Source organism: Aspergillus ochraceoroseus (assembly GCF_002846915.1).
Source record: "Aspergillus ochraceoroseus IBT 24754 chromosome Unknown P175scaffold_12, whole genome shotgun sequence".
Classification (NCBI taxonomy): Eukaryota; Fungi; Ascomycota; class Eurotiomycetes; order Eurotiales; family Aspergillaceae; genus Aspergillus; species Aspergillus ochraceoroseus.
In genome coordinates, this window is record NW_024468487.1 from 135092 (window position 1) to 161963 (window position 26872).

Genomic DNA, 26872 nt, shown 5'->3' on the forward strand with positions numbered 1-26872 from the left:
AAGGAGGTGGTAATATATAAATTACCAAGTATTGGGGAGAGGGATAGATAGACGAGAAGCGAAGAGAAAAGTGAAGAGAAAAATACAATAAAAATAAAATCAGGAGAAAGAAAGAAAGAAAAAAAAAAAAAAAAAAAAAAAAAAAAAAAAAAGGCCCGCGGGAGATGGAGGTTATAGAGGGTTGAAGAAAGACCTCCAAAATGTGGAGAGGGCAACAATTGGTGAAATTGTGGGCAGTCAAAGTGTAGTCCAGTAAGTGTACAAATATTCAGCTTCACCAGAAGCACAACTTCAACTACAAGTGATCGAGGTCACGCAGCCTGTTTATATCATTGGGACATCTTTCGCTGGGCGCGCCTACCCATGCTTGGGCCTTGTGGTCTAACGCGATTGGGGTTAGGGGGCCCCACTTGTTGGAAAGGTTTTCTCGGGTCACGTGAATCTCCTATGGGTGACTCTTTGCTGCCTGAGGACGCGTAACTTTTGTTCTCTCTAGGCCATATATCTATATACGGAGTATCTATATCTATCTATATCATATATCTATATACGGAGTATCTATATCTATCTATATCATGTACGGAGTATTACTAGATATACTAATGAGTCGCTATCCATCATACCAGGGAAATCCCTACGGAACTTCATCCCTATTCCTGCATACTACAAGGCTAGGTAGGTACAATTCAATCCTCCTTTAAAATATATACTGGGTGCTTCAAGTTTCTTTGAAAACTTAAGCTACCTAGCGTACATCCATCATTCTCCCAATCTACCATTCAAACCTCTTCTATTCTGCTTTACCTGGTGCCTAGGTACCTGATCACAGCTCAACCGCTACCTAGGTAGGTATCCATCATTGAATATCTACTAGTAGTACTCCGTGCTTATCACCGACCTACCTAAGTAGGTAATACCTAGGTATTACCTAGATCCTCCCCATAAGAAAGTACTATGATTTGTTTAAACAAGAAAGGAAAAAAAGGTATATCTGACGTTGACGATTCATGATTAAACTCGCATAAAACCCTATAATGATGTACTTTACCACACCCTACAGTCACGTTATCAACTGACCACTAGAGCCATCAAATCTCATAAGACTCCAAATGTACTGTAATTCAAATCCACTGGTCCATTTCTATACAATCGGGTAAATAAAACATAAGGTGTAGTGGTGTAGTAAAAAACAAATCAACGAGGAACCACGCTCCGATGTATAATATCCCTTTAAGCCTTCGCCAAAAACGCTGTCGCCTCTTCTTCCTTCCCTAGCAATCCTAGACTGCGAATCTGTTCGGCCTTCGGGGCGTTTTCGCGGGGGTGTGAGGCTTCTGCCTTGCGGTAGGCAGCCTGCATCTTCATCGTTCGCAGTGCCTATCATCTGTCAGCTCAACATCCAAAATCAAAAGAAGACTAACACAAAGGAAGAACAAAACAAAAGAAAAAGGACCGAGGGGGGATCGTAGGAATAAATCTTTCCCAGATTGAACAGAGGATGATGGGCGTAATAACACATACCTCTTTCCGGTGGTGAAGGCACTCGTGGTAATCCTCTAGGGCAGGCATGCACTTCTTCTTGCCAGTCTCTCCCTCGCCAGCATTGACGACATAGCAACCAAGGACCTCTTGCCAGAAGTTGAAGCAGCGGGAAGGACCTGCGGAGAGCAGCTAGGTTAGCCGGGACGCTCCGTTTCAGTAGCCAGCACATCCCCCAGAACCCAATACCACAACCCATTAAGAGTAGAAAATTCACTCGAGGACAAAGCACAAGAGACACATACCGCCATTGAGACCAAAACCGGACGCCATTGTGTGTTTGGGGGGGGAGAAAGAAGCGGGGAATTGAAGGGGAGGAGAAAGAGAAGCGGATGCGACGAGGTTCTTCGCATTCAGTCACTTTCCGCCCGGGTGGCACGTGCACGCCGTCACCATCAAGAAAGGTTTACGTCGAATCGTTGCGGCCCCAATACACATCATCATCATCTTCATTCTGCACCTTGAATGAGCTCGACTGCAATGCCATGGCCGTCTCAACGAGGCTCTCGGGGGCACACGCCATTCTCCTAGCTACCTCTCTCTGCGCCAGGAGCGATACCTCCTGTCTCCCGCAATTACAAGCCCAATTTCCCAACGCCCTCCCAACAGAGCGACTACTACGTATCATCCTCACCTTTCTCCCAGAGAGTACAGAGCCGCAGACTTATATACCTGTCCTTCAAACACTGGTGGACGGTCTATCCTCTCCGTTGAATCATGATGGTGTGGATACTTCTCCAGTAAAAGAGCTGTCCGAGGCGGCGGCGAGGAAACGTGTACGGAAGATACGCCTGCTACCACTAAAGTACCCCGGTGACGAGGATAGCGAAGAATCGAGTGATATTTTAACGCAGTTCCTAATTCATCGAGCACATCGAATCGATTCAGAGACCTCGCTCCAACCCCTCATCTTAGACTTGTTTCTCCCCTTCTACCAGCGATCCCCACCTCTGCGAACATGGCTCGTTTCGTGTTTACTGCCTTTGCTCCGACTGAACTACGAGTATTACCCCGATCAGGAAGAGTCATTTTCCATAGAAACACTGGAAGCATTGGACGATCACACCGCCACAAATGTTCTCCTCTCGATGGCTGGCACCCACAAGAGCGACATGGACCTAATCCAGAACCTGCGTGGGCTTGTTGGCCCTTGGATGTATGGCAATACCCGACCAAGAAGACAAAGGTTCAACCAACTCGCCCGCCAAAATCTGATTACGATCCCCCAAAATGATGATGACCAACGGGAGGTTGAATATTCTGGATGGGAATATGTAAACGAATGGCTCTTGTCACACAGTCTAGTAGACCCGGAAGCTACAGTAAGCGCTTTTGTGAACTGGGACGGACCAGAGGATATAGATTTTGGGGGCTACGTCGGGGAAACTGAGCTCGCACACAGCGATCAGCTACGTTATCGATATGGACAAACCGGGCTATCTGTGGTTTACTCTAGTAATGAGCTGTCCTTGGATGGATCTATCCGAATTCTGGGCCGTGTTGCAAGTCTTCTTGGCTTGGAGACTTCCTTGTTCCTTACACCTGACAGTCTAACCCTTCCCTCAGTGACATTTGACGCCAGTCGTCTTCAATCGGCTACCAGAGCGTCTTTATTTCAGAACGCTCTTCTCCTGTCTACAAATCCACTGACGTACCCTGCTGCCTCCTCAATTTCTTTCCTGGGCGCCCTTCTTCTTTCGCTACGCGTGCTTAGTGAACTAGGGCATCCTATCCCTTGCAGGACAGCTGCCAGCATCTGTCTCCATAGCAGTCAGGACATGCAACTGTTTGAGTTGCGCAGTGTCGTGGCGTCTGCGGTGAAACACACAAAGTCTGGACGCGACTGGAGCAAAGTCCGCGAGCAACTACTATGGCTGCGAGATTGGACATCAAATGCCTTGGGCAAATCTGCAAATCCAGACTGCCATGGCCTCTTCTGGAGAATCTCACCAGATGCCCTAGAAGCAGAGATCTTAAAGGCGTTCCTAGAAGTCAGAGGTTCGGCAAGCCTATATTCCTTCGTATTGTCAGGATGTGCTAACAAGCCCAGAATACGACCTTGCGGTAGCCATCTACCTAAACCCTAACTCTTCTCTGAGCCCAATTCAGGTGGAAGATGCCGCCAAAGAAGCCATATTCGCAGCTTACGACAACGCAAGCAATGGCAATAGAACACGAGGCAAAATGCAAAGAGCATATGAAATGTTAGTCAAATATACAACCCACAGCCATATTCATCGCAATACTAATTGACCATACATAGCCTGCAAGCTTTTAAGCCTCAATTCCCTGATTCCACTCCGCTCAAACAGGCCAATGCTCTCATCTCCGCTACACATGCCCTCTCTTTCTATTCTCTGACCCTTCAGCACGGCGTTCCTTTCCAGCCGGTGAGCATTCGGGTCCACCCCGATCCTCTCTCCTTGATCGAGAAGGTTCTCGATCAGAACCCCAAGAGCTACACAAAACTCGACGACCTTCTAAGCATCGGACGAAACCTAGTCACAGCTGGTTTCTCTGCACGCCCAACGGACGACGACTCCCAATATACGCGCCGCCCCAGAATCTCCCAGGAAGACGCCGTCGTCATCGCCGAACGCCGCATAATGTCCCTGGCCATCTCATCCGCTCTCTCCTCCGACGACTTTGGCACTGCCTACTCCTATATCCTCACCCGCCTCACCCCACCATCTTCCATCCCAACCTCCTCCCCTCTCACCAACCCAGCCATCAAAGATGACATCACCTGGCGCGCCGTGTACAACGCCGGTCGGTACCGCGCCCCCGTGTCCTCCACGCCCACCCTCCTCCAAACCCAAATCGCGCAACTCACGCAACGCATGGAACTCTTATCGCTAGCCCTCACCCTCACTCCCACCCCAGACCCGCTCCCGGAAATCCTCGGCGCCTGGCGCCGCTGCGACGAGGAACTTTCGGGCCTCCGCGCGCGCGAATCAGAAGAAGCAGATCTCTGGGACACCAAGGGCGACACCACCGCAACAGCCCCCAGCACCGTGCCGGGAGGTTTCGGTCCCACAGACAACGAGCAAGACCTCTTCGAAACAAAACAACAGCACGCTCGACGCGCAGCCCGCGCACACCAAACCCGCGTCCACCACGACGAAGCACCCATGGGTCTCTTTGAAGTCGCGCGTGGCGCCGCGCTAGCACTCCACAGGAACACATTACCGCTCCGTACCGCCGCATCAGATTCGTTTTCGCCTGCCCTATCCACGGCTCCTGGTCATTCTCGATCCGGATCCGCCGCTGAAGATGGCGCCGAAAACGAACCCGGTCGGGTCCGCAAACGAGACGTGGTCAGTAATATGGTTACGGGTGGATTGGCGAGCGGGATCGGCTGGGTTTTGGGTGCGCAGCCTGTGAACAGGCAATAGGGAAGTAGGTTTTTTTTTTTTTTTTTTTTTTTTTTTTTTTTTCAAGTTCTGCCACTTACTACTGCTTATAATTTTATTTCTTTTTTTTTTCTTTTGAATGGGTTTCGTGTTTTAGATCGGTAGTGGATGTTTCCAATTGTTGAAGGGAAGGAATGATTTTACGATATGACATTGCATGACTGATAAATAAATTATTGGAATTATTTATGTACCTATTTGGTGTCCCTGTTCTTGGTGATGATACCTAGTTAGTTATAGAAATTAGCATTATTAAGTGAGTACCTAATAACTAACTAACTAACTAGCTAATCACTGAGCAGGTACTTCATTCATTCATCCTAACCTCGGTAATCACATACTGTATTATATCTCTTACTCTCCTCCTTCGTCGTCCAGACCACCGGGATAATTCAACAACACTGTCCTTCGGTATGGTGTGTATGCCCGTATATCTCCCTGCTCAAGTTAGGTATCATCACAAGCACCGCACACCTGAATATTATAAGGCAGACTGGGGAGCGCGGAACAAACCAAAACCAAAAAAAAAAAAAAAAAAAAAACGGAATCGGCTACTGCAAAACCAACAAGACAGAAACAAAATAAGGTAGATGGGTACTATCTCTCATGAACTCTTTCTTCACTAGACATCAGAAGAAGACAAGACTAATATCAAATCGCTACAGATGATTCGAATGCGAATGGGAAAACATCAGTGCTGGATGGAATGAGGATAATAACCATGACGATGACAACGACAACGACAACGACGTAAATGCAACCGAGAAATGGAGGCGGCGGCGGCTGCACATGATGAATGCTAGTGTGCTGAAAACATAATTGGATTCAAGGAAAGACGTGACCATGCGGTAAATGATATAATGATTCCCAACTCCATAAGATCCCAATAAGGATAGGTAGGTACAGTCAATAAAAAGGAGCGTCGTCATAATCACAGATCGTATGCTTTTTGACATCCGGGTCAATCAAGGGCCAGCCACTTGTATAAGCGTCAAAAGGACCGTAAAAAGTACTAGAGATATTAAGAGTTGGGGTTATATGGAGGCTATGAAGCGATCTAATCACTCCAATCCCACACCTGCTTCACAAAGTTCGCCATATTGACTTTCTTATTCTTCATGTCCAGCATCCACGGATGTTCCAGCATCCGCCAGGGAGTTGCTCTTCGTGGAGGTTCTTTCTCCAAACTGTTTTTTTTTTTTTTGTATCAGCGACGTTCGTCAAGGAGCATGGTGAAAGGAAACGTACCAGCATTCGATAAAGTATTTGAAACTATTAGACCAGCGAATTCCATTCTCCGGCTCATCCTTGAGCTTAGGGATTGGTTGTCGGACGATATACGTCAAGAGGTCGATCAGTCCAGCGCGAGGCTGCATTTCGGTTCCATCAGCAGGGAAAGGGAATCGATGTTGCGCAACTTCCAGGAGGGTCACGCCAAGGGACCACACGTCGGAAGTGATCGTATATGATTGTCCTGTGATTCGTTCCGGGGCCATGTAATACGAAGTTCCGATGAAGGTATTGGCGTCCCCTTTAGTACCAAACTCTCCGCTAACTCCAAAATCGCAAAGCTTCACCTGACCATTCCGGCAGAGAAGAATGTTGGACGGTTTAATATCTATATTTTTGGTGAGCAAAATAACCAAGGCTTCGAGGAGTGGAAAAAAACGCACCTCGATGGATAATCTTTCGGCTGTGGAGATATGTCAAGCCGTTCAACACTCCTTCTGCGACCTTACCCAGCACCTTCTCTCCCGTTCGTCCGCCTAACTTCTTGACTTCTTTATAGATGCTATCCAAGCTTCCTCCCTCACAAAATTCCATTGCAATAGATATTGTACCGGTTGATTTATCCATAAAGGCACCATAGTAGCGGCAGATATGCTCCGAGGCGCAGTCCTTATTAAAGTTGAGCTCTCGAACAATCTGCTTTTTCACATCGGGATTGGGATCTGTCGTGATGATCTGCCAAAGGGAAAATATTAGCACGAAGGAGCATCTTCTAAAAAAAAAAAAAACAAACAAACAAAAAGGAATTAGATTCTCACCTTCAAGGCAAAGACGGTCTTACCCTCCTTGAGCTTGCATCGCGTGACCGCTCCTCCAGCTCCCTCCCCCAAGCTACCCAGCTCAATAATTTTCTTCTGTTCACTCGCAGCGAGCCAACCCTCATCGTCCAAGTCATCCACGTCAAGGGGTCTACCCTTCTCCAGGCTCAGCTTATCCAAGTCCGGGATTAGGCTGTTGACACTATTCTCTCGCTCCATCTGCACGCCTCCCTCACGGTCTGAATAAACCGAGCTGATCGCTGACGACGGGTCTGGTGTACTCCCATGTGGCTGGCGGAGGCCCATGGCGAATGAAAGGGTCGAGAAATTGGACGAAGAGGCGGAGGCGGGGCCGCTGGCCTTTCCATCCAAGTAGGTAAAGCTACCCGACCTGGAGTGTCCATTCGGCTCATTCAATCCAGTTGTCACCAAGGGGAGGGGAGCTGGCCGGCCCTTCGACGTCGGGACCTCTTGTGTACTACCCATGGGGGTTGCAAGACGGAGTTGGGGAGGTGGGGGACGTTTCGAGGAACGCTGGGGCTGGGGCTGAGGCTGAGGCTGTGGTTGGGGTTGGGGTAGGGGTTGGAGCTGGAGCTGAGGCGCTTCTGCAGTGGTTGAAATGCCATTCCCGGTAACAGGGCGACTGGTGACCGAAGGAGGGATTCCCAAAGTCAGCTTGGGGGGTCGAGGACCGTTGCGATTGCCTGGGACGGGGGCCTTGAGGAGGGGGACGGGCGAGGAAGACATTGCGAGATTGTTCTGCCTCTCACCCGGCAAAAACAACTCGTTAGGATCAGTTAAGGTAGCCAGATCGGCGGCTTTTCGAGATGAATACTCGGAAAAGGAAGAAGCGGAAGGTCAAGGGGACGAGGAGCAGTCGGAACAAAGAGGGCCGTGGGGCCAGACACGCGGCGGCTGCTGGCAGGGAGGGGTCGATCAAAGGCGGAAAATGAGGGAGAAGGAGATCGGTTGTTTTTTTTTTTATTTTTATTTTTTTTTATTATCAAAAGCAGTAAGGCTAAAGCCAAAGCCAAAGCCAAAAAAAAAAAAAAAAGGTGTATGTGATGAGAACGCAAAGACCACACACTATTGATGGGAAAAAAGGGTGAAAAAAAAAAAAAAAAGGAAAGAAAAAGAAATAAGGGTCAGGTTGGGGTCAGAGGGAGGAAGGCTCTCAACGAATGATTGATCGATCGAAAAGAAAAAGAAACGACGGCAAACGACAGCGACAGTCGGTCGGAAATGATCAGACGAGGAAATAAAACGACTGGATGGAGGGAGTGAGTCAAAGGAGGTAGAGGAAAGAGTTAAGAAGAAAAGAGGAAGAGACAGAGAGAGAGAGAGAGAGAGAAAGTTGGCGAGCGGTTATTTCAGATGGATGTGGATGGTAGGCGGAAAAGTGAGAGTAAGAAAATAATGCTCTTAAGAGGAACGGGAATCTCTCACGAGGATAGATGCCAATCAGAGAAGTTCCATCAATCAAGTAGACGCTGCGCCGACCGATGAGCGATCGAATTGCTTGATAGTCCAGTAGTTAATTAATTATCTCGAAAGCGAGTGGAGGTGGGACTTGTTTCAAAAGGCGCTTTAGTGGTTTATTCTTGGGATCGATAGTGAAAGATGAAACAGTTCAGAGTGCGATGCTATGGAGGAGGGATGTTTTGCAAATTGAAACTGCTGGTTTATTCAAGATGGACGGGGACGATTCCGAAGTTGATCATGGTGGAGAGGCTTCGTTTCGCTAGGCATCCGTCAATCTCGTTCGTGATGAAGTCCCAGCCAAAAGGGAATGACAGATAGGGATGGATACTTCTTCTACTTACCGAAGAATAAATCGAAAGAAAGAAAGAAAGAGATGAAATCGAAAAAACTGGGAAAGGAAATCCAGTCTGGCCAACTTGTACAGAGGATGGATGGATGGATTTTCGGACCCTGCGACATCATTCCCCACTTGTCTTGCGCCTCGTTCCACCTGCTATAATTAATCCTCTTCTTCTTCTTCTTCTTCTTCTTCTTCTTCTTCTTCTTCTTCAAGGATTAAAATAGGGTTGCATTCCATTTCCTCCGTAGAGCGCTATGAATAGGATTTCCTATCGTTTATGGGACGGAAGATTTGAGACATGCTTTCCCACCAGGTCCTCGGCTCTGGGGCCCAATTTTCTGCTGCAATATAAGAACGGCTAGCCTGCTCAGCGTTTGAATAACTTGATCTCGAGCATTGAACAATCGCTGCCGATGTGAGGGACCGAGATTTCTCTCACTGATTGGCCTTGGACGTGGCGACAAATGATCCTCGCTTGGATAGCCAACCTGCTTGATGCTAGATTGGAGTCGAATCGGATCGAAATCAGTTCCGGAGGAGTCAGTCCCCTATTCTCTTGACTCGAATCTCGAATCAACGGTTAGGTAAGATGTTAGACAATGGTTGGTGGTCACTCTGATACCTACCCTCAACATCGCCTAATAATAGAACCTGGTAGGATTCAGTTTTGATTCTGACCGGCGAAATGCGAAGTTAGCGAGTCCGAGAACCAACCTGTTCCATTGAAAATTTCTCCTGTTGATCGCTGGAGTTGAAACCCTGGGCACTCTTCGGCCTCTGGGTGTCTTATTTAACCCATCAACCCGTCTGAATCCCGACGATTCATTTGTATCTTGTTTTAAATTTGATCTCCGGACGGAGGACCAACAAGGCCTGTCTCCTAGTCTAGGCCAATCGCCCAGTTAACACTGTCACCCTGTAATAAAAGGCCTCCGTAGTCGGAGCCTCAGGCCACCTGATAGATATACCCTTATTGCCTATACAACTTCCCCAACTTCCCCAAAGCCATTCATCATCATTAATCCTGACTTTTCTTTATATCAAGTGGGTGGAATATGAAGTGTAATATCTTTCTGCCATCCTATGTTCCACAAACTTTCAAAGGATGATTCCTCACTCATCATTCCAACCTTCAGCCTCTTACGCAATGAACTCAGGCCCGTGAACAGTTCTCGAGACGGGACTCGATATGCATGTTCACGGGGGTCTTTTTTTTTTCTGCAGCATGGAGTAAACTTTGACCTGTTGATATGCAAGACGAAGACGTGCAATCATCTACTTAAACACAAAAAGATCTATATAATCAATATTTTAAAGGATGAAAATTTTTTCTTTAAAGTTCTCAAAAATTATGCTATTTATCACTCATTTTCTAGAGGACTGTCCTGCTATCTATCGCGCCTGTATAAAGTATCAGATTTTAGGTAGTATTTCTTGTCTTAATCTAAGCCTATTTTAGAAGCTAAAGTATTTACCTAATAGATTTATCTAGTTATATATATTATACTAGATTTATTGAAGATTAGTCTGAGACATGCTATTAAAGGCAAGAAAATCTTAACTATAGTAAAATCCAGGCCTATAAAGGCGCAATATTAGGATGAATTTTATAGGATATTTTATAACATAGTAAGTAGTAGTATACCTCTTTATAGTAAATAATTATAGAGTAGTAATAATTAAGTTAACTTTTATATTCTATAGAAGTAGTAGGCTATTCATCTGGACGGCCGTTTTTACCAATGGTTGTTATTTGAAGGTGTATGATTATAAAATGCTTCTGTTCCTCTCCGCAATTAGGAGTAGCTCCGTTATTATAAGGCAGCGTATGAGGGGACAATTGCAAATCTTCCACACAGAAGGATTTTCGGGCCCGTTAATAATAGCGTATACCAGTAATTGCGGCTGGATGGATTTGCAGGATGTCCACATCCAGGAATCAGGATTGACAGCTATGACAACCTCTTGCTGAAATTAGACGCGCAGAGCGTGGAAAGGCCACGCTTCTAGAATCAAAAGCCACGCACAACCGTGTCGTTCCCTATGTAGTACTACTGTAGTAACTGTACTAGCCTACTAGGAGGTACGGAGGAAGAATGAGGGGGAGTGGAGATCATGTAGTTACCTTCTCGTCATAGAATGATCCTTCGGTAAATGACCAAATTTGAAACCGAATTCCGGAAAAGAGCCTATCAGACCATCAGATTCCAGAATTCACTGGAGTTGCTCATTACCTCAATGGAGAGACAGGGGTAAGTGGGGACTCTGGGTAGTATGAACCTCGATAGAAGATATCTCATTGGATGGACCTCGAAGCCTAGGACCCACTGCGGGATAAAGACAAACAGAATGAGTGGAGGAGAGGGTCAGGAACGGAGCCATGTCCCCATGCTGTGCTATATGATTGGCTGGACCCTGAGGATGAAACAAAGCGTGAGAGGGGGGGATGCTCAACGTCTGTGGTTCCCCTGAAAATGATCCCTGATAATAATAATCACCATCACCATCATTATTATATCATTTTCCACATCAGAGGAACTTTACTGGACTGTACTTGGTAATCAAATGTAACAATATATATTTCTACCAGGATACCGTGGCAATATTATGCATTCAGTCATTAATTGCTAACAGTCATTTCATGGAGGGGTACCTTTCCCCCCAACAGAAAGTAGTCCCGTCTATTCAAACTTTCTTTCTGAGGGTAGCAACGATCAACATCAATCCTAAAAAGAAGAAGAAGAAATAGGAGAGAGAGAGAGACAAAACAGATAGAAGAGAACCCAGAGAGGACCAGCGCATCAACTAATAACCAACTAAACACGTTAGTGATCTGGTAGTCCCTCACGACCATTCTAGTCCACCAACCACAAGCCGTCATCCAGTATCCCCGAGGGTCCTATAATTATTACATTATTCCCCCCCTGAACACTACCCGTCCAGCGTCTCCACTCGACTACAGTGACGCTCCCCTTTTCGTCCCTGGACCGATCTCCAAGTTAATCTCCCGGATCATACAAAGCCTGCAGCCTCCCCCCGTCCTCTCTTGTTTCTGGTTCTATCCGTTCTTTTCTCTCCCAGTCCAAACTTCTTTTCTGCTTGAAGCATATCCAACCCTTGACTTCGGTCATCCACTCTTTAAAACCCAACTAACCACACTCTCTTTTTATTACCCAACCCCCTCTAACCAACACCTACAAAACTACCTTGACGGTTTTTTTTTCTTCCCAAACACAACATCAATCAAAATGCGTTTCGCTACTATCGCTGCTGCTCTCTTCGCCGGCCTTGCCGTTGCTGCCCCCGGAGGTGATATCGAGACCGTCTACCAGACTGAGGAGGTCACCATCACCTCTTGCGCTCCTACCGTTACCAACTGCCCTGGACGCACCAGCGCTACCGGTGTTACCACCGTTCCCTCTGCTGCCTCCGCTGTCAGCTCCGTCTCCTCCTCCTCCTCCTCCTCCTCCACCACCACCACCATCCGTTCCCTCCGCTGGTACCTCTGCTCCTTCCGGCAGCTCTCCCATCGTCCCCACCAACTCCGGTGCTGTCGTTCCTCCCGTTGTCTCCACCAGCGTGCCTGTTGTGCCTCCCACCGTGCCCTCCTCTGTGAGCACCTCCGTCATCGCCGTGACCACCTGCATTCCTACCGTCACCTACTCCACCGTCACCATCACTCCTACCTCCACCCCCTCCAAGCCAGTGATCCCCACCACTGTTGCTGCTACCGGTAGCTCCACGTAAGTATTCTCTGATCCCCCGTATCTCCTCGTCTTGGTTGGTATCTAACCTGTGGAAAACAGCCCCTCTCCTTCCCAGCCTGCTTTCACTGGTGCTGCTAGCGCCGTGACCAACTCCTTCGGCTTTGCCGGTGCTGCTGCCATTGCTGCTCTCTTCCTGGCATAAATTTTCCTTTCGTGTCAATAGTGTAGCCCTGGGTTACTCGTGAATCCGGCCGCCATCAGGTATCATGTCCGGAGGTCTATTCTGGAGGAGGGGATGAATAGAGGCGCGAGTGTTGGGGTTCCTATTTATTTTTATTTTTCTAAGTTAGATGTGGTTTGGGGAAAGTAATCTGATTCGATTGCCTTATATTACTATTCTATGTGTTTACTTTTTTGGATTGTCTTTTTGACTGCTGATCTTTTTTTTTTTTCCCCGCTTGCCGGATCGCTTCGGAGTTCTTTTTGTGAAGCTTGGTGGCTGAATACGATATAATGTAAACCATGAGCGCTTTCACATTCTGGTCAAGTTCCCCCGAAGTTGGTAGTAATTCTAAATTTAGATGCCAGGCATATTTTTTAATCTTACTGAGATCTTGCAAGTTTCTTACAAAGTCTACTACTGCAGGTACTGCCGTTGAGGGCGGACGAGTTCTCCACAGAGAGAGAGAGAAAGAGAAAGATAACTGGTGATGATGGGCAGAGTCTAATTATAATTCAGAGTACTCCGTACTAATATAATATTACTATTGACGGGGATGGGCACAACATGAGGTGGCGTACTCTGAGACTTGAGTTAGCCTCCTCAAGTGGGGAACCGTGTTCTTTATCTTCAGGTTTAGATTTCCGGCTTCTTTTATTCACGGGCTGCAATTCATGTACTTAAGTGGTAAAGTAAGAGACTAGTATAGTGTTGCAGACTTGTTCTTCCATCCTTTGTGAGATGTCTTTGTGGGCACAAGGCTTGGTATACATATATATATAGGTATGTATATATTCTAAAATTATACGTGTTGCTCCTCCCTTACTGACTTGGAATGCTATCAAGCTTTCTTTCCTGCAGCCACGAAGCAAATAGAATGGTGAATTAGTGATTATCTGGCTTTAATATGCAAGTATGATAAAATGTGAGGATATATTTGGGTATTTTTATCGTGCAGTCCTGACCTACCTACCTAAGGTGGCCTACCTGGTACGTACCTAGGTAGTGTATGTACATCCAGCCCCAAAGGGATAACCAATCAAATTCAAAAAAAAAAAAAAAAAAAAAAGGTCAGCAAAAAAGGACCTTACTGCTCCATCCAGAATACTGAAATAAACTAAAATAAAGAAATCCCAACACTATGGAGTACGAAGAGTCGTTGCGTGTTGGTGCATGGCGCGGTGGCAGCTGACAAAGAACTGGATAGTGGATGGTGGCAGTGTTTTTTTCCACCGCCAACCCAGACATCCATCCCATCAGACATCCCACCAGACATCTACTCTGTACGGAGTACATCTACTCTGTACGAGGGTGACCTGCGGCAACCATCTCTATCTTCAGCCACGCGAGAAATTACAAGAAACGGCGGATTTCTCTGCCTGCGCTTAACCCTCGCGTCTTCCTCCAGGAATCGCTCCAAACAGGGCGGTTCGTCTGCAAGCTCTGCTGCTCTTACGGACTGGGGCCAATGAAGGATTTGGGGTTCCATTCAGCGGGGCAAATCCTTAACTATGGGCAGCGAATGGTATTCCCTTTCCCTCCAAGCGGAATTCCGACTGACCATTTGCCCTTTTCATATCCGCAGACCGCCAGCTCTGCTCGACCAGATCCCACGATCCCACGACCCAACTTTGGAGTTTGGACTAAATCCTACGTTGGATCTCCGGGTCCAACGTCCTGATCGGCCGCTTTCGCCTCGGGTAAGACGGCGCAATGTTTATCTTCCTTTGTTGCGATCATGGTCAAAGAGGCACCGCCTCCAACCGGCATGGAGGATAAAATAAGAAGCAACCAGGGCTCCGAGTCCTCTGTAGACTTCTTCGTTCGGGTTTCTACGCGTGTATATAGTTAGCTATATACCCTGTGTCTTCCTTGTGTCTATCTTAGGGTTTCAAGTTGTTCTTTTGCTCTTGTCTCTGCACTGTATTCTCTCTCGCTTAATTTTTTTTTTTCTGAGCCCATTGCCTGTGCTTCTCGTACTTTTCAAGTTCTTACTTCAAAAAAAAGCAAAAGGTCAGCGAATGATTGCGTTAGTGCTATATTAGCCCGCTGTTGAACCCTCCTCTGTCATCTATATGCTCTCATTCATTGTCGAGATGGACCTCTCCTCTCTCGAAGGACTTCCTATCCAGGACACCAGGTTCTGTGGCTCCGGCTCCGGTTCCGGTTCCTCGTGGAACAACAGCACCCCCCATATTATTCTCGACCATGTTGAGAGTCCCGTGAGTCCGTTAGACCCAGTCCGCGATCTACCGCCGCGACCAGCATCGACGGACGCCACCCCCCGCCGACGTAAATATCCGGGTACGGCATCCAATGCTGGAATCTGGCAGAGCTCCCCCTCTCCGAATCCATTGCCAGCATCCCAGCCCTCGCCATGTGCTATTCTCTCTTCCCCCGCGCCCCGAGACACCCGCACCCACACCAGTAGCCTCTCGACACCGCACCAGCTCGTGTGGCTGGAAAGCGAACAGACCTGGGTCCTAACCACGACGACGATTACTACAACCACCACCACCACCACCACCGCCACAAACCCCCCCACAGCTACAACTCCGACGACGCTGTATCCGTCTCAATACCGCACCAGTCATCGTGGGCTCTCCCACTCCCGCTCGATGGAAGTGTACCCCTCCACGGAAGCAGACGACATCCCACCTCCTTACGAACAGCACATATACGATCAGCCGCTTGGCCCTGATCCGGTGGTAGTGCGAGCCCCAGCTCCGCCAGAGGTAGCGCCAAGTGCAGGCGGATCTCGCTGGGCGGCCGTCGCGCGACGGATCAACCGAACGGCTCCGATTTGAAACCCGACCCCTTCACCTTGGAGTTAAAGCCAACAGACAGCTCGGTTGGAAGAGTTCGAACGGAGCGTTTGCGCTCCATCTATCTCTCCATCCATCTACACCACACCACACCACACTTGCATCCCCCTTCCAGGGGAGGAGGTGGAGGAAGCACCATACGCATCGGATAGCATGCACGGATAAACATGCATGGACGACATGGCTGAATTGACCCCCCGCACAATTTTATGTATTTGTACATATATAGAGGCGTGTGTGCGCCAAAAGTCCCGATAGCCTAGCCACTAGTGACTCGAGTAATTCAAAAGCAACGCAACGACCGACCGGCGGTTCGTTTGGTTGGCTCATGACTGTCCCCTACAGCTTAGGTTATCTTCCGTATCAGATATGTAACCAGGAGTAGGTAACTATGTACATACATACATAGGTAGTCAGGATAGGGAATTTTCCATTGTAACCGTGACTAAATGACTCCCTTCAACCATGGAACTCGACAACAATAAGTATGAGTATGAGTACCGCGTGAGAGAGACATCCGCTATATATATATATATATATATATATATTATATATATATGTGTGTCTCCAGCATAACAACACCAATAAGGCAGTTTCGTGTATGGTATCTAGACTGACTAACTCCTCCGTACTCCAGATCAGATGCAAAAGTTCGAAATAAGATAAGCTGTTTTTTTTTTTTTTTTTCTCGAAATTCTGTTATATATATATAGAGGTTTAGAATTATCTACCGATTTCTCAAGTGGAAATTTTCTTACAGCTGCCTTTTTTTGTCTTTGTATGTATGGAAAAGTTGGGTCAGCTCTCCAGTCCACACTGGCTTTGTTCTCTGTGCTCTCTCTCTCTCTCTCTCTCTATATATAAGATCTCAACTTCTCATCAACTTCTTAAATCACAGTCACAGTCATATCACCTCACACACTACATCAAAAAGACCCCCAGCCAGCTGGTCATTGACGCCAGAGTTTGTCCAGAAACACCAGCCTGGATTTGCGACCCCGCGCATCCTGCACGCATCAGAGCACGACGGCCGGATGTGGTCTGTTCCTCACCCGGGTCCCCGGGCGCACTCTGGCGGAGGCGTGGCCCACGCTCGACGAGAAATGGAGACAGCACGATGTGGAGCGGGTGGTGGGGGATCTGCGAAACGCTTGCGTGCTGGAAAGGGAGTGGTCCCTGAGCAGTATCTGATGAAGTACGGGGTGGAGCACGACTATGCTTCGGAGAATCTGCGACAGCCTTGTGAAGAGATGGGGCATGGACTGTTCGGATTTGGGTCTTTTATCATGCGGACCTTGGCCCCGGGGAATATCATCGTAGAAGATGTCCCGCGGACGGGGTCTCTTGGGCTCATTGACTGGGAGATTGCAGGATACTTTCCGAGAGGATGGATCCGGACCAATGGGTTGGACCTTCCGGGCTCGGGGGCAGAGCCGCATGGCGTGGCGATCCGAGGTTCAGAGATCACTTGGGGCACATGGGTTTGACGACTTATGCGGATGAAATGGGAGGAATTGTTCTTAACCAATGAGAGTCGAATTAATACTTCTGGCTGATGGCAGATTGAGGTAGAAGGAGCAACCGAATTTTGCATTTGGAAACTATTGAGTATTGAATAAGGCTGAACAGCTTTCCAGGATCATCATTCCTTGATAATCGAGCCTTTTGGCGGCCGCGAGCAGGATTCCCATGTCCAAGCATAACCCTAACATTGAGATCGTGTCTGAAGAGGTAAAAATATCCAGACACACAAGCGGGAATAGCTCGCCACTGCCCGAATCACCAGGTCTTGTGGGAGTTCACGGTCCTCGCACCCGTTTGATGTTCTGCTCGCTGGTTTCGGACGACCTTCTCTTCCGGGAGCGGGGGTTGCCAGGCATCAGTCGATTATTCAAGTGGCACCGGTGGAAATCTATGATCAGGGCTCGCTGGAGCTCCTCGTTCCACAGAATATTCTCAGGTCGAAGATCCTCATGCACCACTCCCAGAGACAGAATTTTTCTTTTGGCCCGTGAGATTGCACGCTGGATAGTCGCATCTATCTCCACGTGGCTCATGTTTTCGCCCCCCCAGCCCATTAAAAGCATATGGCGAATCTGCCCTGCGCCGTGCAGGAAGTAGATCATGGCCAAATCAATAGGCCCCAGGAATACCGGCACCGCGGAGCCTTGCAAACTTTGCAAAATCCGATAGATCTCTGCTTCCTGTGATACCGTGGACCAGAGCCGTGTTGTGGTGCCCTTGCCAACCACTGTGTAGCCATACGCAGCGCACGTCACCTTGAACGGAGCGCCATAAGACCCACATCCTCCCATCGGGGTACAGTATTCATCTAGATTCGCATCCAACTGTTGCTTAATCCTATGTACTAATTCCGGAGCACGGATTGGGTGATGGGTGTGTTGTTGTCCCGCGCGGTGAAGTTCAACGTTGGGACAGCTTGCATCTAATGCATCGCCTCGTTGTAGACCCAAAAGGCATTTTTGTGTACAGAATCTATGGTTATGTGGACGGGGCTGACTGGTGTGGCGTTGAGGGGGCTGTGCGGGGTGGTGGGGGTTGATCGTTGTGTGGGCGGCGAGGATGCGATTTGGCTGAACCCCCGTTTTCGCCGTTCAGCAGCAGCAGGGTCAGGGTCAGGGTCAGAGTCTGGGGAATCTTCTCGATGGGCAGCACTGGTAGGTGCACAGCCGGTGGAACGGGTGCGTGGGCGACGACCCTCGGAGACGAGGGACTCGGGAGACTCGGGGGACGAAGGGCTGTACTCAGACGGCGAATTCTCCGAACTGGCGCTCTCCGAGCTGGCGGGCTGAGATAGTGTGTGGTTGAAGCTGGTTTCCCACGTCGGTAGCCGTGCCTGAGCAGCATTCCGCCAGGTTTGATCCCGACGGGCTGAACGGAAACTCATCAGACAGAGACAAAGCACCCTTTCAATTGCTGTCCGAGGCCCTTGACCGCCTCCAACACTAGAGTCGACATCTACATTCGGCTCGCACAGATGGTAGTACAGAGTCCTGCAATCGTCGGGTACCCGCAGGAACACAATCCCAAGTCCAGTGGTTAAATATGAGTACTCAAGCCCTTCCTGTATCATCACATGGTATTCCTGCACAATTGCTGATCCTGCAAGCCGAGCCGCATTATAACGCGACTTCTCCGGTCCATCGGGAGGAACTGTTTCCTGTTCGACAATCTCGTGATAGAAGTTCATCGATCGGAGCCCATCCCGAAGGGTTTCAATAGACAGTTTATGAGGCGGTTTATATTCAACTGTAGTTAATAACGCCATCGTATTTCCATTGACACGATGGATACAGAACTGGTCGGGGCGGGAGGGTCGATTGGTAGATGAGGAATCTGCTCGTTGCTGGTTCTCGGGCGGATTCTCTTCGAGGGTATTAGCGTGGTTTTCAAACCACATTCCATCCCCCAGGCAAAACTCCTCGCGGGCGCTCGGTATCTTGCATAGTGCTGAAATAATATCGACTACATGGTTTTCCACAGCAAGGCGCTCATAACTCTCCAGGTCCTTTTCACTCGTGATAGGTCGGTTTGCGAAACGCCGACCATGTTCTTCCAGGACCAGGTGGGGGGGAAATAATCGGGGCGGGTCTCTGTCCCGCGGTTGTAGATAGTGCCAGACTGAGTTGTAAATTTCTTGCTGCCTTGTAGCACAATCCGTCCAGGGTTCCAGTCGTAGCGGGCAATGCTTGCCGGTGGGTTGTGGGATGTTGCCAGTAGTTGAGCGGGCGGGATCTCCAGCTCTCAAGGGTCGCGAAAGAAGGTCATGACCGGATTGTATAAACTCTGCGAACGTGGTGCGACGATTTCGTGCTTCCGACTGCTCTCTCAGTGCTTCCGACTGCTCTCTCAGTGCCTCTGTCTGCTCTCTCAGTGCTTCTGCCTGCTCTCTCAGTGCTTCTGCCTGCTCTCTCAGTAACTTTTCCTGCCTCCTATCCTCTTCTGCCTGCTCTCTTAATAACTTCTCCTCCCTCCTATCCTTTTCTGCCTGCTCTCTTAGTAACTTCTCTTCCCTCTTTTCTTCCTCTGCTTTCCTCCGATCCTCTTGAGCTTGGAGAAACAACGCTTTATAATCGATATCTGACATTTTCACCATGGGTTGAGGTCTGGGATTTTCCTGATGGGAAGGGTTAGGTAGATGCTAGGGATGAGGGGTATGACGGGTGTCGTCAACGCCAACACTATGCGCACCTTCGCTTTTAGGTAGCTTTAGCATAACCACTGATCATAAACAGGTATGTTGACGGTTGACTAGGGATTGATTGGACGTCATTTCTCTGGTTCGACTCAAATAAGTACCGCTGAGCTAAAAAGGTGTCAAGACAGAGCTTTCTAGCTGATTACAGTATGATATTGGTTCACATGATGATGTTTTGGATGGGGAGGGAGTTGGTTGAGTCCTGGGTTAGGAGTGTTATTAACGATCGGGAATGAGACCTCGGCCCGTAAATAGTCCGTGTTGTATAGAGTATAAATAACTATAACTATATATATAATATATATTCTATATAATTATCGTCATTCGTCCAACCTCTTGGATCAACCAGAACCAGTGCGGAGTGATAGTGATAGTGATAGTGATCGTGACAGTTGCCAGCCTCCAGAATTTCCCATCGAGTAGTCCGGAGGAGAGAATCGAGACTGACGAGTTTTGACAATTGTCTTGTTTTGTCTATCTTTCTTTCTTTCTTCTTCTCTTGCTTTCTTTCATCTTGCTTTCTTTTCTTTCTTCTCTTCTTTCTTCTCTTTCTTCACCTTCTCTTCTTCTTCTTCTTCTTCTTCTCTAAAAAATTTCACCTTTCCACCGCCTTCGTTCATCTTCGATTCTCTCGACCAATCAGCGGCTGTTTCCGCCCCCGTTGAAAATGGTTCATTTCTTCCATTTCTCTCGATCCAAATCTCAACCTCAACCGGAGTCTCAATCTCTATCTCAATCTCCTTCTCCTTCTCCTTTGCCTTTGCCTTCGCCTTCGCCTTCCAAATCCAAATCCAAATCCCACAAACTTCAACATTCCCCCTCCTCTCATCTCCCTCGCAAATCCTCCAAATCCTCCAAATCCTTCTCCCGCCCCCCTCATAGTCGCTCGTCTTCCTCACCCTCCACTTCCTCTTCTCGCCCTCATCGATATTCTCACGACCCCGACTCTCATCCGCTGAATCTCCCGCCGGACGAGCTTCGTCGTCTGTCAGCCATGGCCGCCGCCGCCGCTGCTGCTGACCCCCGCAGCTCCATGGATATCGACTCCAATGATCCTGTCAATGGCACCGAGTCTCATCAGAAGAGTCCAACCCCGCCACCTCATCGCTCCAATGGCAACACACACGAAGCCGACACTTTCAAGCTGGCCGGTAATAAGTTTTTCAAGGATAAGGATTATAATAGGGCTATTCAAGAATTTACAAAGGGTTTGTTTGTCTCTTCCTTTCTTGTTCCTGGAATAAGAGTATTTTGTATTGATTCATCCCTCCCCAGCTATCGATCTCAACCCCAACAACTCCATCTACCGATCCAACCGGGCCGCCGCCAATATGGCCGCCTCTCGATATCTCGATGCTCTAGAGGACGCCGAACGAGCGGACGAGCTTGACCCCGCCAACCCCAAGATCATGTACCGCCTGGCTCGCATCCTCACCAGTCTTGGTCGCCCTGCCGAGGCCCTCGAGGTACTCGATCGCATTCAGCCCCCGCCCTCGGCAACAGACCGTCAACCCGCTGAGAAGATGCTTCGTTTTGTTACCCAGGCGAAAGAGACCTTGGCTGAGAATCGGGGTGTGTCCATGGTGGTGTTCTGTCTCGACCAGGCTCGACAGCTCCTGGGCTCCACCGTCAAGGAACCCCGCTCGTGGACCCTGATGACGGCAGAAGCTCAGTTGAAGATGGCTACCGCCAACTCGTTCGGCAAGGCGCAGGATATCGCCATCAACATGCTCCGAGCCAACAGCCAGGATCCCGATGCTTTGATGATCCGCGCACGGGCCTACTATGGCTTGGGGGAGACCGAACAGGCGCTGAAGTCGCTCAGACTGTGCATTGGGTTGGATCCCGACCTGAAGCCGGCCATCAAGCTCCTGCGCACCGTGCAGAAGCTCGTACGCACCAAGGAAGAGGGTAACGCGGCGTTCAAGGCCAAGGATTACCGCAAGGCCATCGACCTCTACACCGAGGCCCTCGGAGTAGACCCCACCAACAAAGACATGAACTCCAAGATCCTGCAGAACCGCGCTCAGGCCCACATCAACCTCAAGGAGTTCGATGACGCGGTCAACGACTGCACCGAGGCTCTGCGACTCGATCCATCCTACCTCAAGGCTCTGAAGATGCGTGCCAAGGCGTCCGGTGGCGCTGGAAACTGGGAGGAAGCCGCCCGCGACTACAAGGCTGTGGCGGAGTCCAACCCCGGCGAGAAGGGTATCCAGGAAGACATCCGCCGGGCGGAATTCGAACTCAAGAAGGCCCAGCGCAAGGACTACTACAAGATCCTCGGGGTGGGCAAGGATGCCTCCGAGACAGATATTAAGAAGGCCTACCGCAAGCTCGCCATCCAGTACCATCCCGATAAGAACCGGGACGGGGAAGCTGGCGATGAGAAGTTTAAGGAGATCGGGGAAGCCTATGAAACGCTGATTGATTCCCAGTAAGTCCCCTGGATACTCTTTTCATGTTTTCTGATTGGCAACAAGTTGCTCACGAAACCACTGTAGGAAACGTGCGGCATACGATAACGGTGACGATTTGATTGACCCCTCTGAGATGTTCTCTCGCGGCGGCTTCGGCGGCATGGGTGGTATGGGTGGTATGGGTGGTATGGGTGGAATGCATGGAATGCACGGCATGGGCGGTATGGGCGGTATGGGCGGCACTCATATCAACATCGACCCCAGCGTGCTCTTCAACATGATGAACGGAGGCGGCGGCGGCGGTGGTGGTGGTGGTGGATTCTCCCACGCGGGCGGCAACAACCCCTTCGGTGGACAAACTCGCGGGGGATTCCCGGGCGGGTTCCCATTCTAAATTCAGCAGTGCAGCAACAACCATGCGGCACGCATGTTTCAGTTTCCTGCTGCAAGGAGTTAGCCACCTCCGTACTTACTGGCATTATTGGTTTTATTTGATCCGTTTCCATATTTGCATCATCATCATCGCCATTTGTCGTCATCATACAGCAAAAAGGGGTCAAATTTTGCACCTGCACCTGCATCAAAAGCATCCATCCATCTACTTTCAACCAGCCAGTCAGCCAGCAAGACACACACACACACCACCGTTACCTCCAGCATCAACATGGTTTTTGTTTTTGTTTTTGTTTTCTTTTCCTTTTTGGAAACCTCATTTCCCGGCGCTGTGCTCTGTCCTGTCCTGTCTACTCTGTCTGCATGAATCGAATCCCCTTCTAAGGATAGATACCAGGAACCGCGTCTCGTCATCTACTTGCCACTAACCACCTCTACATACTTACACATATTGCTATATATGTTCATTGCTATCTCCCGGCGCTGCACGATCAGATAGACCACTTCATTTCTTTCCCCCTCACCCACCATTTTTTTTTTTTTTTTTTTTTTTTTTTTTTTTACCTTCTTGTCTTATTTCCTACCTTTTTTTTCTTTTTCTCCTCTTCTTTTTTTTTTTTTTTTACTCTGGTTTGACGTTATCAATGCTTCCTTCCTTCTCCTCTGGCAAGAGGAAGTGTCAGTGCCAGTGCCAGTGTCAGTGTTAAGTGTCCTGCTTATGTGTTTTGAGGGCCTTGAAGATAAGATCACGGCGTTCTGTTATATACCTGGGTTACTTTTCTTTTCTTTTCTTTTCTTTTCTTTACTTACTTACTACTACGTGCACGGTTGGGATGAATGATGATTTGAAATCGAGCTGAACTAAATGAACCAACTTGGCCATTACCTTGAGAGGAGAGTAAGAATTCAGGCATGATTCCAGTACTTTCTCCTCGTCTTCTTTAATTGTGCCTTGAACTATTCAGAGGGAGAGAGAGGAAATTTCAAAAGGAGGGAATTGTTTATACTTGATGATGATAAATAGATACAAAATAACTCAAAAGACTCCCGAGGGATATATATATACAGCATTCATCATCATATCCATCATATTCAGGAAACATAAATGAAAACCACCAACCATCATGGACAGAAATATCAACATCAATATCAAGGTATAGAAAGCGCATGCTGAAATAGAAACAAACAAATAAAAATAAAAATAAAAATAAAAATAAAAATAAAACAAAAGGATCATTGTCTGTCGTCAATCTTCCACACATACACCCCTCCCTCCCTCTCCCTCACTTAGAATGATTCACTGATCTTAATCAGTACCCGAGTCCACCAAGGATAGTCCTTGTCTCGGCAAGAGCCATACTGCACACCCCTAAAGCACGCACTTGCGTCCCCTTCCGCAACCGTTGCAATCCAAGGGCAACCTTCCATCCCTCTGTCTCTTGGAGAACAAAGACATAGCGTTTCCCCTCCTGGTCTCGGATTGAAGCTCGAAGGACATGCAACCCACCAAAGGGATGCGCGTCCTTACCCTTCCCACTGGCATCACTGCCGTTCCGACCCACGAAAGCCGGCGACGCAAGGCGGCAGGTGTTCTTGCAGACCTTGAGAAAATTGGCCAAATACGCATCGGATTCTTCCGGGGTGGGATCGGAATTGACACTGCGGCGGAAAAATGCCTGGTTCGCCTTTTGCGCGTTGGCCGCCCTGTTTGCGCTTGGCCCAATCTGCGGACACCAGACTTCGACGAGTTTCATGGTCCAGGCTTTCACGTCCCACTCGCGTTGCGGGACCCCGCGCACGTCGTCATCGATGAAGAGGCCTTCAGTGGTGATGCGGAGGACGAGTCCGTCCGTTACCATGCCCTGGCCGGAGACCAATTGGGCTATGGGGGTTCGGAGGAAGGCCTGGTTGAAGGCGTAGACCGCCCTGATGACAATTTTGTCGGGGTCTTTGGTTTCGTAGGGTCCGCGGTTGGAGGGTGGCGGGGTGGTGCGGGCGGTGGATTGCGAGGGTGCGTAGGAGGATTCAGAGTACACGGAGGACTGGGACGTCCCTGCATAGGGCCGGCGTGGGCGGTCGTACGGACGGAAGGAGTAGGCATCGTCGTCCGTAACGGTGGTGTTGGCCGTTGATGCCGGAGTGGAGGGTTTCTTGGGGGATGGGGTTCGAGGAGGGGGTGCAGATGCGCTGGATACCTTCGAGGCTGTCGCGGCGGCTTCTTTCGCTGCGGCAGCTTCTCTGGCGTCGCGGGCTTTCTTCTCGGCGTATTTCTTTGCCGCAGCTTCCTTGAGGGCTGCGAACTTGGCGTCCGCTTCTTTCTTTGCGGCGGCCTTTGCAGCGGCTTCCTTCTCCGCTGCCTCCTTCTCGGCCTTGGCCTTGGCTTCTGCTGCCTGTCGCTCGGCTCTTGCTTGAGCCTCTGCGGCTTCTCTTTCCGCTCGGGCTTTTGCATCTGCTTCCCTTTGTCTGGCTTCAGCGGCTTCCCGCTCAGCCTTGGCTTTTGCATCTGCTTCCCTTTGTCTGGCTTCAGCGGCTTCCCGCTCAGCCTTGGCTTTTGCTTCCGCTGCCTCGCGTTCCACTCTGGCGCGGGCTTCTGCTGCTTCGCGCTCCACTCTGGCACGGGCTTCTGCTGCTTCCTTCTCGGCCTGTAAACGGGCCTCTCTCGCGGCCGCTTCCTTGGCCGCGGCCATTTCTTTCTCCAACTGTTCTCTGCGCTCGCGCAGCTCTTTCTCCATTGCTTCTCGCTCGCGTTGTCGTTGCTTTTCTCGCGCTTCCGCCTCACGTTTGCGCTTAAACTCCTCCATCTTCCGTCGCAACTCCTCCTTCCGCCTCGTTTCCTCCCTGGCCTTTTCCCAGTCCTCCGCACTTTGCGGTTTACCCTCGCTCTTGGGTGCAGAACGCTCAGGTTTGGCACCTGCACCAGTAGTACCCGGACTAGGGCCCGGGTCAGGGCCCTTAGGACCAGTATTTGTCTGTGGTGGTGGCTCAGTATTAGCCCTATGCTGATTCCCGGAGTATTGGTTTCCTGGTGGGGGTCCACCACCAAAGTTCCCGCCATAATTACCCTGTTGATGTTGATTCTGTGGTCCTCCCCCACCACCACCACCACCACCACCTCCAGCTTGACCCCCGAAGTTGCCCCCTCTTGTATAGTTCCCTCCATTATTATTACCTCCTGAATTAGAGCCTCCTCCTGAGCCGCCGCCTCCTCCTCCTCCTCCACCACCACTACCACCACCACCACCTGACCCCCCAGACCCAAACCAGCTGGATCCAAACCCGCCCGGTCCCGAGCGTCCATGCCGCGATGCTCCACTACTACCCGCCTGGTACGCGCCAAAGGCCCATCCCGCAATACCCACGACCCCAATGGCCAGGACAGCGATCCCTGTTCCACCCCCGCTCGCGACGGTCATGGCGTACCACATTTTCACCATTGGCGAAAACGTTGTCCATAGGAAGACAACGACAAGGGTGGACACGGAGCCCGCAATGAAGCTGTTCCGTTCACATTGCAGCGAGGGAAGGTAGAGAAACCCCGAGCCCGAGGAGTGAGGAGGGATGATGAAGATATCGTAGTTGCCCGGTGGGAGATCGGATGATTTACGGTACTCCCCGTGGGTGGTGTTGGGTTTCTCCCCGTGGGGAGGCGGAGGAGGGGGAGGGCCGTCCATCGTTTACGGGACGTAAGAACGACCGTCTTCCTCTGAATTGCGTCGTGGACGGTTATTTTCGAAGCGATAGGATCTGGATCGTAGATGCGGACGGATGGATCATGTTTACCATAACATTCGGCAGGCGCTGAGTGGACTCAACGCGGTAATCAATGTAAAAGGGATAATAACCAGGATAAGAAGGATAAAAATAGGGGATAATAATACCGAGTGAAAAAGCAAATCAAACCAAGTAAAATCAAGGATGATAAGGGATGGCGATGGGATGGAAAGAAGACCAGAAAACAAGCAAAGTGGGATGAAGTCGAAGAAATCGTAGGCGGCAACGAAGAACAACTACCAAGAGCCACCCAAACAGAACAGAACAATTAACGATGAGACGCTGTTATTCTGAGCGGAATTCCCCCCCCCTCTCTGCTCCAGAATCAGCGCTAATTCTGATTTCTCGGGAGATGAAGGATTCAGCAATCTTTTGTTATTTTTTTCTGTGGTACTTTTGGGACTTGATTTGCTATGGTGTTTTTTTTCTCCTTCCGGGGGGAAGCTGCATATACAGACGTGATCTCTAACAATACATAAACATTCCCACGAGGGA

At 49.4% G+C, this 26872-nt stretch overlaps 11 protein-coding genes across 11 annotated transcripts; 6 read left to right on the top strand and 5 right to left on the bottom strand.

Moving 5' to 3' along the window:
- Positions 1-1230: 1230 nt before the first annotated feature.
- Positions 1231-1812, bottom strand: P175DRAFT_0447063 (uncharacterized protein; the record flags this gene model as incomplete). Its single annotated transcript, XM_040894380.1, has 3 exons — positions 1231-1377; positions 1522-1658; positions 1785-1812. 3 exons carry the CDS (start codon positions 1810-1812, stop codon positions 1231-1233), a joined length of 312 nt encoding a protein of 103 aa, XP_040748433.1.
- A 171-nt stretch (positions 1813-1983) lies between these two features.
- P175DRAFT_0505186 (secretory pathway Sec39 family protein) lies at positions 1984-4975 on the top strand. The gene is made up of 3 exons (XM_040898033.1): positions 1984-3537; positions 3590-3743; positions 3803-4975. The coding sequence occupies exons 1-3, from the start codon at positions 2025-2027 to the stop codon at positions 4932-4934; spliced, it is 2799 nt and encodes a 932-aa protein (XP_040748434.1). The 5' UTR covers positions 1984-2024; the 3' UTR covers positions 4935-4975.
- A 1034-nt stretch (positions 4976-6009) lies between these two features.
- P175DRAFT_0447082 (dual-specificity mitogen-activated protein kinase kinase) lies at positions 6010-7747 on the bottom strand (the record flags this gene model as incomplete). Its single annotated transcript, XM_040894382.1, has 4 exons — positions 6010-6139; positions 6201-6570; positions 6626-6917; positions 7001-7747. 4 exons carry the CDS (start codon positions 7745-7747, stop codon positions 6010-6012), a joined length of 1539 nt encoding a protein of 512 aa, XP_040748435.1.
- Positions 7748-11402: 3655 nt separating this feature from the next.
- On the bottom strand, positions 11403-11766 carry P175DRAFT_0110514 (uncharacterized protein). The gene has a single exon (XM_040892360.1). It carries the CDS (start codon positions 11701-11703, stop codon positions 11443-11445), a length of 261 nt encoding a protein of 86 aa, XP_040748436.1. The 5' UTR covers positions 11704-11766; the 3' UTR covers positions 11403-11442.
- A 201-nt stretch (positions 11767-11967) lies between these two features.
- P175DRAFT_0505188 (GPI anchored serine-rich protein) lies at positions 11968-13004 on the top strand. The gene is made up of 3 exons (XM_040898034.1): positions 11968-12321; positions 12344-12565; positions 12629-13004. Exons 1-3 carry the CDS (start codon positions 12071-12073, stop codon positions 12729-12731), a joined length of 576 nt encoding a protein of 191 aa, XP_040748437.1. The 5' UTR covers positions 11968-12070; the 3' UTR covers positions 12732-13004.
- Positions 13005-14153: 1149 nt separating this feature from the next.
- P175DRAFT_0110519 (uncharacterized protein) lies at positions 14154-14679 on the top strand. The gene has a single exon (XM_040892361.1). It carries the CDS (start codon positions 14261-14263, stop codon positions 14531-14533), a length of 273 nt encoding a protein of 90 aa, XP_040748438.1. The 5' UTR covers positions 14154-14260; the 3' UTR covers positions 14534-14679.
- Positions 14680-14845: 166 nt separating this feature from the next.
- P175DRAFT_0496570 (uncharacterized protein) lies at positions 14846-15556 on the top strand (the record flags this gene model as incomplete). The annotated part of the gene is made up of 1 exon (XM_040896131.1): positions 14846-15556. One exon carries the CDS (start codon positions 14846-14848, stop codon positions 15554-15556), a length of 711 nt encoding a protein of 236 aa, XP_040748439.1.
- Positions 15557-16039: 483 nt separating this feature from the next.
- Positions 16040-17061, top strand: P175DRAFT_0536249 (uncharacterized protein; the record flags this gene model as incomplete). The annotated part of the gene is made up of 2 exons (XM_040900295.1): positions 16040-16065; positions 16509-17061. The coding sequence occupies 2 exons, from the start codon at positions 16040-16042 to the stop codon at positions 17059-17061; spliced, it is 579 nt and encodes a 192-aa protein (XP_040748440.1).
- Positions 17062-17373: 312 nt separating this feature from the next.
- On the bottom strand, positions 17374-19682 carry P175DRAFT_0512544 (uncharacterized protein; the record flags this gene model as incomplete). Its single annotated transcript, XM_040898687.1, has 2 exons — positions 17374-18094; positions 18175-19682. The coding sequence occupies 2 exons, from the start codon at positions 19680-19682 to the stop codon at positions 17374-17376; spliced, it is 2229 nt and encodes a 742-aa protein (XP_040748441.1).
- A 778-nt stretch (positions 19683-20460) lies between these two features.
- Positions 20461-22607, top strand: P175DRAFT_0447088 (DnaJ and TPR domain protein; the record flags this gene model as incomplete). Its single annotated transcript, XM_040894384.1, has 3 exons — positions 20461-21001; positions 21069-22230; positions 22298-22607. 3 exons carry the CDS (start codon positions 20461-20463, stop codon positions 22605-22607), a joined length of 2013 nt encoding a protein of 670 aa, XP_040748442.1.
- Positions 22608-23916: 1309 nt separating this feature from the next.
- On the bottom strand, positions 23917-26277 carry P175DRAFT_0536253 (uncharacterized protein; the record flags this gene model as incomplete). Its single annotated transcript, XM_040900296.1, has 1 exon — positions 23917-26277. One exon carries the CDS (start codon positions 26275-26277, stop codon positions 23917-23919), a length of 2361 nt encoding a protein of 786 aa, XP_040748443.1.
- Positions 26278-26872: the final 595 nt, after the last annotated feature.

Coding starts and splice junctions, on each gene's coding strand:
- P175DRAFT_0505186 (XM_040898033.1), top strand. CDS start 2,025: ATGGCCGTCTCAACGAGGCTCTCGGGGGCACACGCCATTCTCCTAGCT. Junction 3,538..3,589: donor GGCGTTCCTAGAAGTCAGAG/GTTCGGCAAGCC, acceptor TAACAAGCCCAG/AATACGACCTTGCGGTAGCC. Junction 3,744..3,802: donor ATGCAAAGAGCATATGAAAT/GTTAGTCAAATA, acceptor GACCATACATAG/CCTGCAAGCTTTTAAGCCTC.
- P175DRAFT_0110514 (XM_040892360.1), bottom strand. CDS start 11,703: ATGACGGCTTGTGGTTGGTGGACTAGAATGGTCGTGAGGGACTACCAG.
- P175DRAFT_0505188 (XM_040898034.1), top strand. CDS start 12,071: ATGCGTTTCGCTACTATCGCTGCTGCTCTCTTCGCCGGCCTTGCCGTT. Junction 12,566..12,628: donor GCTGCTACCGGTAGCTCCAC/GTAAGTATTCTC, acceptor TGTGGAAAACAG/CCCCTCTCCTTCCCAGCCTG.
- P175DRAFT_0110519 (XM_040892361.1), top strand. CDS start 14,261: ATGGGCAGCGAATGGTATTCCCTTTCCCTCCAAGCGGAATTCCGACTG.